This window comes from Corticium candelabrum, chromosome 6, assembly GCF_963422355.1.
Source record: "Corticium candelabrum chromosome 6, ooCorCand1.1, whole genome shotgun sequence".
NCBI lineage: Eukaryota > Metazoa > Porifera > Homoscleromorpha > Homosclerophorida > Plakinidae > Corticium > Corticium candelabrum.
In genome coordinates, this window is record NC_085090.1 from 3,786,636 (window position 1) to 3,795,948 (window position 9,313).

General features: G+C 41.0%; 1 protein-coding gene across 1 annotated transcript; it reads left to right on the top strand.

Moving 5' to 3' along the window:
* The first annotated feature begins 6,285 nt into the window (after positions 1-6,285).
* LOC134180764 (uncharacterized) lies at positions 6,286-7,915 on the top strand. The gene is made up of 5 exons (XM_062647949.1): positions 6,286-6,298; positions 6,804-6,926; positions 7,336-7,461; positions 7,538-7,663; positions 7,728-7,915. Exons 1-5 carry the CDS (start codon positions 6,286-6,288, stop codon positions 7,913-7,915), a joined length of 576 nt encoding a protein of 191 aa, XP_062503933.1.
* Positions 7,916-9,313: the final 1,398 nt, after the last annotated feature.

Consider the following 9,313-nt stretch of genomic DNA (forward strand, 5'->3'; position numbering starts at 1 on the left):
AAAATGAAAATAGAGTGTAGGCTAGATTCATAGTTCTTGGTGACAATTACTCCTACACCGGCATATACGATGAAAGGGGTTGGGAGAGGACTGGGGAGGAGAATTAGGGAAGAAGACTAGGGGAAGAGAACTGGGGGAAGAGGAATGAGAGAGAGGAATGGGCAGAGAAAGAAGAGGACTGGGAAAGAGAAACTGGGAAGAAGAATTGGGAAAAGGAATGTGGAAGAGGAATGGGGAAGAACTGGGGGAGAGGACTACGGAAGACGACTGGGGAGAGAAAACTGAGGACTACGAAAGCGGACTGGGGATAAAGACTCCTCGCTCGGTGTAGAAGTTTATATTTTCAATGCTAGTGACTTTTGCGAATATGTTTACAGTCTGGCAAGCTGATGACGTACACGCTACAGCTCCCCTCCGGCTCGTTAACATCTTCTTATACGCCACTGCCCAATTTTACGCGGTGATCAGGACTTGAAGTCTCATAGCTTGAAAAGGGACGATGTAAACACAGCGTCAATTACTATTTACTATTTTCATCTACAGCTACGAAACGTAATCGTTGAACGAACAACGTAAGTAACGACGCAATTAACGAACGTCCGATTTTACATGTTCTTCAGCTATAAGCTTAATAATAGAAAGGACTTTGTAAAAGTCAGGAGACTTTGCGAATAGCGTACTCTAAACATATGCGGCTAAACCGACTCCCGGTCGGGGGACTATGTGGCAGACTATGTCTGGCACTCTCTGCAGACTTATGCCACGCTTCCTTATAGTCCATGGGCCAAGGTAAGAAACTGCTTTAGAAAACAAGTCCCATTCTACTCTCGTCAAGACACAAGTTTCTTAGCTCCGAATGATAGACATGTCCAAGTACAGCATTTCTGAACTTGTCCCCCGTTGCGAAAAGTGTTCGTTTAGCTGTAATTAAATATTTTAATTTAAGTAGCGCCGACAGTCCGTTGTCGAAGGTTGCACCATACGTAGTAGCATTAAAAGACGTTTGGGAACTAAGTAAAATATTTTCTACACCAAAGTCAACCCAATACTCCAATTTAGTAATAACGCATTTCTTACATGAAACTCTCAAAATCGGCAGCTATATGTCGCTGTGATATTTACACTGTCAATCCTCCGTCCGACGATACGGTGCTATCTTAATTAACTTAATTCTCAGCAGTACCATCACTATCACTATCATCATCGTCGTCGTCGTCGTCGCCGTCGTCATCATCATCAATACGAGCATTATAAATATCTACAGCATTGCATGCTGTCGTCCTCTCCCCGGTCACAGTTACTGCAATTCTCGCATCGACAGATTTCTGTACACTTCAGTTCATTTCTAAAACAACCGCAGCGATTGCTGTTGCAACCAGTTTTGCACCTGCAGTTAAGTACTTGTAGAATTGCATCTGGTACTGTGGGCTGGCTCATCCACTTGATCTCGATTTTTTCCTTGTCCATACAGAATCCAACCGTGTCCATTACAACTTCCGACGGCAGGAAAGGCTTGGAGAGCATGTTTCCAAATGTAGGCGTGGTAGTTGGTCCGTTTGACGTGCAGTGACCGGGTATCGGCTGTTGGGTGAGGTTCTGGCACGCAGGAGCCATAGCACAAAAGATTTTGTACCTTGCTTCATTAATAGATGTACAGTTCTGTTGTCCATACAATCGACAAACAAGCAAGTTGCAACTTTTTTGAGTGTCTAACGAGCATTCAGAAGCTACTCCTAGTTCTGCCATGTCTGCCTGAATTGTATGATCTTTTATTAGAATTTCAAAAGACCGCTTTTTGCCTTTACCATAGAATGCACTCGTAGTATCACAAGCAGTGAATGCATGATATTCTGGAAGAGAGTTGCATATTTCTGTTCCATGCGTGTGGGCTAGCCTCGACAAATGCACGAAATGCCGCCGGTCCTTGGTACTCTTTGCCACAGTAACTGAACATGACGAAAAACATCCAAAGAGGCTGCATATATGCCAAAGACAGCAACGTCAGTGTCTGGAGATTTGATGATGGTACTTGATTCTCTAGATTGTGCAGCGTGCGCAGCGTGTAAGAAGGGTCTTGTGTCTGCCTCCTCATGAGAGCACGTTAGCTCAAGAACCTCTGACCGCGATACCTGTTCACCGTCGGTAGATGTCAAGCGGACACAACCGGTTCCGGAACAAACGTAAAAATTGATGTTTTTGAGTATCCTACTGTAGCAAGAAGAAGTCCACTCGTTTACTAAAAAGTCCAACAGAGCACTTTTCTTGTTGCCTGAGCTTAGGTACTTCTTCCACTGCTTTGGACATTGCTGAGACGCATTAATAATATGGGAAACAATAACGCCGGTAGAGGCACGCTTGCTGCGCTCTGCGTTTTTGATGGATACAGGTGGATAGCAATCTATGACAAAGTCAACACAAGAAAGCTGATCGTAGTCACGATTGTCTAACACTGAGCGAAGAATTTGAAAAGCAAGATCTCGAAAAGTGCCTGTAGGCCTAGTAAGTGATTGAATGGTAGCCATTGCGTCGACTTGCAGTGCTGCTCTGCCAATGTTTTCTACCGAGGAGCCATAGGTTTTCACGAGAGGCAGTAAAGAAGATTTGGTTGTTTTATTCAAATTACCTTGAGGTGAAGCCAAACTCAATGGCAGTGGACTTAAGGAAAACAAAAGGACCATCCGCAAGTCAAGATTACTACTCGTCGAAATTGCCAACATTTGTGAAAAGAAGCTTCTGTCAACCTTTATTGCTACATCACGAGAATTTGCTCTGACTGTGACTGTCTTGGCCATCGATGAGAAAGTTTTCAGCTTCAACTTTTGCAGCTTGTCAAAAAGTCCAACACTGCCACTACGCAAGCGTTCATAAACAAACTTCTCGGCATGTGTGCTTCCTATTTGATACGCTTGCAAGAGGTTGTTCGCGACGTGAGGTGGAGCCGTTATTCCAAATGAAATGTTCACAACGCAGCTTGACGCCTCAAATGGGTTAGACCAACTTTCAAGCGTATCAATTACACTCTGAACATCATCTTCATCTCGCTCTATTCGCGTCAAATCTTTGTGTCGCTTGCTTCTATCAGACTCTTTAGAAATGCCATCCAAACTGTGGCAAGCCGCAGTTATGGTCATGTGTACGGCTTCACAACTCAGACTACTATCAATAACTCCTCATTTGGTTTTAGTATCGCGATTTATAGATTGTTCAATGGCCATGTCAACAGGTACTTGTGCAAAGACGTCATGAGACCTTTGGACAGCAAACTCTCCTGCTTCTAACAGATCGTGAGCATCCGGATGAGTTTCTGCAAGAGAGACCATGTCGTACCAATAGACTGTGAGATACCGACAGTAGTTTGTTCTGTCGTATGCAAACATCCATGGTATCATGTCGTTAGGGCATTGCAAGTGGAGAGACCAGTCTCCAATCCGAGTGGAACGAACAAACTGCAGCAGTAGTTCAATTATATAGCAGTACGACATCCAAAACGTTGCCGTCTGTCCGCGATCAGAATCGGTAAACTTCATGTACGCAGAGTGTATACATTAAAACTGTTTTGAAGACATCATTTCTGCATAATTGGTCCTTGAGGAACTCGGTCGTAGTGTCCAGTACAGTTACATCAGTCCAGATCCTGGTTATTCTTCCAATCTCCGCCTACTTGTAGACATCCTTTTACGTGATAGTCCTTTCGTAGAAACAAGAAACATCGGTGGTGTTCTATCTAGATCCGGTGATGATATGCTACTAGAGTATGTACGAATATACCGTGTACAAAGGTTAGAAGCGAAACGAAGGTGCGTTCACACTAGAGCAGCCTTAACTCAAGGACACTGGAAGATAAAATCGAAAATATGGTACATGGACATCTACATAGCTAACATTGTCCCTTGACTAGCTATGAACGTAGGTGTGAATACAGCTGAGTCTAAACAAGACTTCGCAAACGAGGTTATAAGGCTACTTGTCACTCAGTGTAAACGCACTAGAAGTCTTTGCTGACGACGACAAGACAAACGGCATTGTCGCTAACGCACGGTAGTGCAGAGACACAAGAGCAATCTGTTTGTGTTTGTCCAGTCTCTTGTTATTTTATGAATAGCTGCTGTCTAAATACTCATGTATTTCTTCTTCAAATTAATGTTATGCTTATAAATGCTAGAAAACATAGTCTGTCCTTGGAGTACAGATCGTAATCGCTTTCAGAACCAAAAATAGGCAAATGCAACCGAACGGACAACATTCGCGAAGGGAGACAAGTGCAGAAATGCTTTAAATGGATTCCTCTAACGTTTCGTAAAAAGAAATGTGTGTCTTCACGTGGGTGGAATGCAACTTCGTCTTTTTGGGACCTGGCCCACGGAACATTAGTGTAACCCAATGACGAAGCATTAATTCCATTATGCCGTACGTGGAAATCAGAGACAATGGACGAAAGACAATCGTATGCGCGCGAAACTTCAATGAGACAGTTTTCTTACCGAAACGGTGGAATTCATGTTTGCGATTGTTAGTATTTGTGGGAAATGAACAACATAACTCACCTGTCTACAACTGCTGACCAAAAATCGATTGCTTTCTAGGTTTTACGATTTCTTTACGGAAATCTAACCTTACGTAACCTGGAGATATTTTATGTCCCGTATACAATAACTCTGCTTTGACCGCCTGAAACGTTCGTTGCAAATGTAGCTATCGTCGGTGGTGTTCAGACTTACCTTTGAAGGCTAGCTCATAGCTGTGGAAGCGACGGGGTAAACACAGCTTCAATTAATAGTTAAAAGTAGAACTCTAGATATTGTTGTAATTCTGTAGATGTCATTTAGTCTCGCGTAGCCAGATCTTTTTCCGCCGCGTGGCTACGTCACAAAAAATGCCTTTAAAAGGTGCAGGGTCATGGTCGGACATGCGCACTGGAAGCAATCTTAAGTGAGGTAGTTTTTGCGTCATAGCTATCGTACTCAACATATTTTCAACTGTCCTCGCTAGAGAATCGGTTTTGATCGATAGAAAGCTGTTCAAATACTGTTCCTATGTTGCGGATGCTCAAAGATTAAATAAACGAAACTTCTGCAAAACCGGCTATTTAGGTGTTGTTTTTGTTGCTCAATGTGAACTGAGTGCGCTTGGTTACTCTGAAAGAAAGACAGATGCCACAGACAGCAACGTGACGTTTGCTTTCTAGTCGCGTGTAGAGCGTAAGGAACATCGATCGAGCTCGAAGTGCGAGGGTACTTGTCAAATTTTACCGAATGTGAAGTGTAGCAACCTCAGTTTGAGGTTCTAGAAGAAACGTTAAAAAATCTACATCATAAATGCCTAGAATGTAGCTATCAGAGTCATGGGCTAAGGCAACCTCGTGCTGCAACGTCTCGATTGTTCCAATTCTGGCTATAGAAAGACATCAGTCAGCGTTGCCTTCTGTGCAAATTAAAGCGTTTAAGTCCTCGCGGTTACTACGTGTTTGCTAAAGGGTACCATTTTCTAATCCATGCAGCGCGCATTTCCGAGCGTGACCCTACAAATTTTTCCAAGCAGGGTCGACATCAGTTCTTCCAATTGTCTATATCTACGTTAAAGGTTCGGATATCCTAGAATTTGTGCAAACTCCGATTTTCTAAATTTTACGTTATAAAAAATTTAACGTTTCCAAAGACTGTTGTTGGAGTAACACGTTGTAAAGCTCGTTAAAAAATGGTTGCATACTTTTGACCTCAAAGCCACACCTAGAAAACCATACCTTAGTAACGCCGCGTGACAACCACCAGATTGCATAACATTACACAAAGTGTTCGGAGTTTTCCTTTTGCTGCAAAGTTAAGAATCTCATAAACTGATCTTTACAGATATCCCTGTTCGATCGGAAGTTGTTATAGCAGACCTAGGCATTACTGTGTGACATTACATGTCAAAAATGTTGATGCCACAGCCGAGCTGTTCACTCTTATTTCTGATTCGAACGTCTTGAGGGTCACTTCATTACCGCTGTCTCTTCAAGTTCAAATCAGTTTACACAACGTTTCTTGCCGAACATGATCGACTCTGGCGAACGCCTACTTATAGCTCCCACAACTGCTTGCTTCTGTTCTCAACGGATCGTTCTTCTAGCGACAAACAACTTCGAACGAGTTTTTCATGCGTTTTCCTTCAGCTGTAATAAGAAATTCAATATTTACAAACCGTTAAAAAGATCGATTACAGGAAGCCAACGTTCAACGGCGTTTCACCAAGATGGAGGTTTCACGTATTGAAGTTAGGGTATCGGTCAAATGGATTTGCCCACGGATGGCGTACGGAGGTGAAACTTAGCGTACAACGTCGCCAGTTACTTGTAGAACTTTTCTAGTTATTAAAGTACGCCGTTAGTCTCCTTCCTAGGACACTAGTTTATGTCCAAAGTTTGAAAGAACAGTAATCCAGCAATACTTACTGACGGTTGAGTGCGTGGTTCACTGTAGCGACTCCAGAAGAGCGAAAGAAGACAAATTTGGAAAATACGACTGGTAGCGCCATCTTTTAGGACTCCGAGGATTCAATTCCGAGCAGAGAGCGCATAGAAATATTTTACGTAATTTTTTTGAAAGGAAACGGAGTCAATGTGCTTGTCAAGACTACGAGTTTAAAATAGCATGTTAGCTGTTAAAATTTAGTTTATAAAATTATTTTTACCAGATGTACCTAGATATATAATATTATTTGAATTGGTCTAAAGTTCAATTTTTTAGCAATTTTACAAAGTTGTAGCATATTAGGCACTTTTTTGTGCTAGTTTTATATTTTTTGTTGCCACGTTCTTGTTACAGCTCTAGGCCGGATAGGATCTTGTTGCAGGCAAATGGGAAACTTAGGAGATGCAGAGAAGCAGTTTCGCAAAAGTATCGACTGGCTTAAAAAACATGGACAAGATGAAGCACAAATATCAGCTGGTATGCGTTGGTCTCGTTTGCTTTAGACTACTTTTGATTTCTTACTAATTTAACGTATAAAACACAACAGTTTGCTACATGGTTAATTGATACAGCAATTACTAAATGTTGTTGCTCTGACATACCTTGGAAGATCAATTTTAGTGTTACCCCGTTATATTTTATAAACTTGTATGCTTTGCACATCAAATGTCCAACTCTACTCTGCAATTGCATCAAGGCCAGAACCATCAAATTTCTTGATATTCGTATTCTAACTAAGTTCGATCATTAACAATCGTTATTAATCTAAAACAATTTTGACGCTAAACGCGCTAAATATGAAGGCAAACACGATAATTGTTTTGTAAAAATAAAATTTCTAGGTTATATTACTTAACACAACATTGAATTATGGTTGTGCTTTTAGCGCTAAATAACCTTGCTTTCACATATGAAGACTGGTTAAAATACGATAAAGCGATAAAGACGTACAAAGAGTCACTCAAGTTCAGAAGGCAATGTGATGACGGGAATCTAGTGGAAATGTCTGCGAGTGCGTACATGGAAATCACTTTTGTAATTGTACACGTTGGGATCTTTGTTATTATAAGTCAATATTTTTTATTTAGCTCTCATGAATCTCGGTTACTGCTGTAGAATTACAGGAAAACTTAAGAAAAGTTTGAAGTTAATGGAGGAGGCAGTTAAATTCAGCCGAGAATGCTACTCGTCTTCTCATCCCTTATTAGCACGTGGTAAGAGATGTTGAGTCATAAAAGATAGAAATACATAATTATTAATATTATCATGTTTACTTAGACATATGTCACCTTTCCACTACGTACGATATACTTGACAGAAAGGCTGAAGCTCTGGATAGGGCAAATGAAGCGTTTGATATTGCAAAAGCATCATTGCCGTCATCATATTCTCAATTGACCGAGTGTGAGTACAGCATTCTATTGCTAAAATGTATAATTGCGTTATACAGAGATACAGGCAGATAGAGAGAGTGAAATAATGTAAAGTTTTCTGCACGTTATATTCTGCTCATTCGATTTTCACCTAACTGGTCGACCTTGCTATAAATGTCAGGAAGATAAAGACGTTTCATGCACTGACAGACTATGTGCAGGCACACACTCTATCGCTCACTCACATTTACTATCATATATACTAAAATTTTAACAAATTTATTACAGTAATTGTGATAATGAGAGTCTACCGTATTTTGTTATCAATGTCAGCTTCTTACAGTGCGATGTCATACGAATGGTTGTTGCGCATTTAGCATTTAAATTACATATTGTTATACCAGAGACTTTGGTTTCATTTGCCAAGACATTTTCCGGAAGCTAACGTTTTGTTGCAATAGTGTAGTCTTAGCTGAGCTTTTATCTAAACCGGTGGATTTCAATCTGGCACCCTCGTAAGCTCGCGCAGTATCTCACAACCCCCGTCGCGTCGCAGCAAGCGAGGCACCATGCCGCAATACGTGATAGCGTTGATTTCTGTTTAATGAACTACAGTTAGGCGTTATACAGGAAATTTAAAGTTTGCTGATTTCTAACCCGCATGTGCCTCTTGAAGAAAATACATACATTAAATAAATTTGTAAAATCATAAAATGTCGCTGTGTTCAAACTATAACTGACGGCGTTATATTACAAATTTATTACAACGTTATTCGTGGCGTTTTCGGCAAAATTTCAACCAACTAGTATGTGGATCGCACCCTCGCCAACTGTTTTGGAACGCAGATGCGCTAAGGTTTCGCAGAGTTAACCCGAAGTCACAAGACAAAGTAGTTGCCTATTTCAAATTTTGTCGTCCGTGTCATAGCCCATTTTCTTCTTTGTTTATAGGTAGGCGTTGTCTTTATGGGAAGCAGAGAACTCACCAGTGAGCACATCGAAAACGCATTGAGGCTAGAGTAAAAATCAGCGGAAATATAGTTCAGGTGTACATTCTAACGCTTTTGATTTTTATAGAGTCCCGGATCTATTATGGGACACTGGTACAAAGCTTTCTAGCTACCTACCTCTCCATTATTTATATCAAAGTAAAGACTGATCATTCGAAAATAATTTCTGTTAGATTTAAGCCAATCGGTTAAGTTTTCGTAGCACGGTCTTCTTCCAGGAAGGATCTGATTCTCTTTAATAAGCATGGGATAAAACCATCTAAAATGGGACATTTGTTAGTCGCCGCTGAAAAGCTAGTATAATCATGGATCAAGCATTCAATATAGGGCCGTAGCAAGCTCACAAAATGTAAATAGGACTAGCGTACGTTAATGGGTGTGGTACGCTAACACGTTTTAGCACAACGCGCTTTAATAGTTTCTAACTGCATATAACCAATAATTCGGGTCACTTTCCTGAGGCTTACATTCCCGTATATGA

Coding starts and splice junctions, on each gene's coding strand:
- LOC134180764 (XM_062647949.1), top strand. Junction 6,927..7,335: donor TGAAGCACAAATATCAGCTG/GTATGCGTTGGT, acceptor TTGTGCTTTTAG/CGCTAAATAACCTTGCTTTC. Junction 7,462..7,537: donor TCTAGTGGAAATGTCTGCGA/GTGCGTACATGG, acceptor TTTTTTATTTAG/CTCTCATGAATCTCGGTTAC.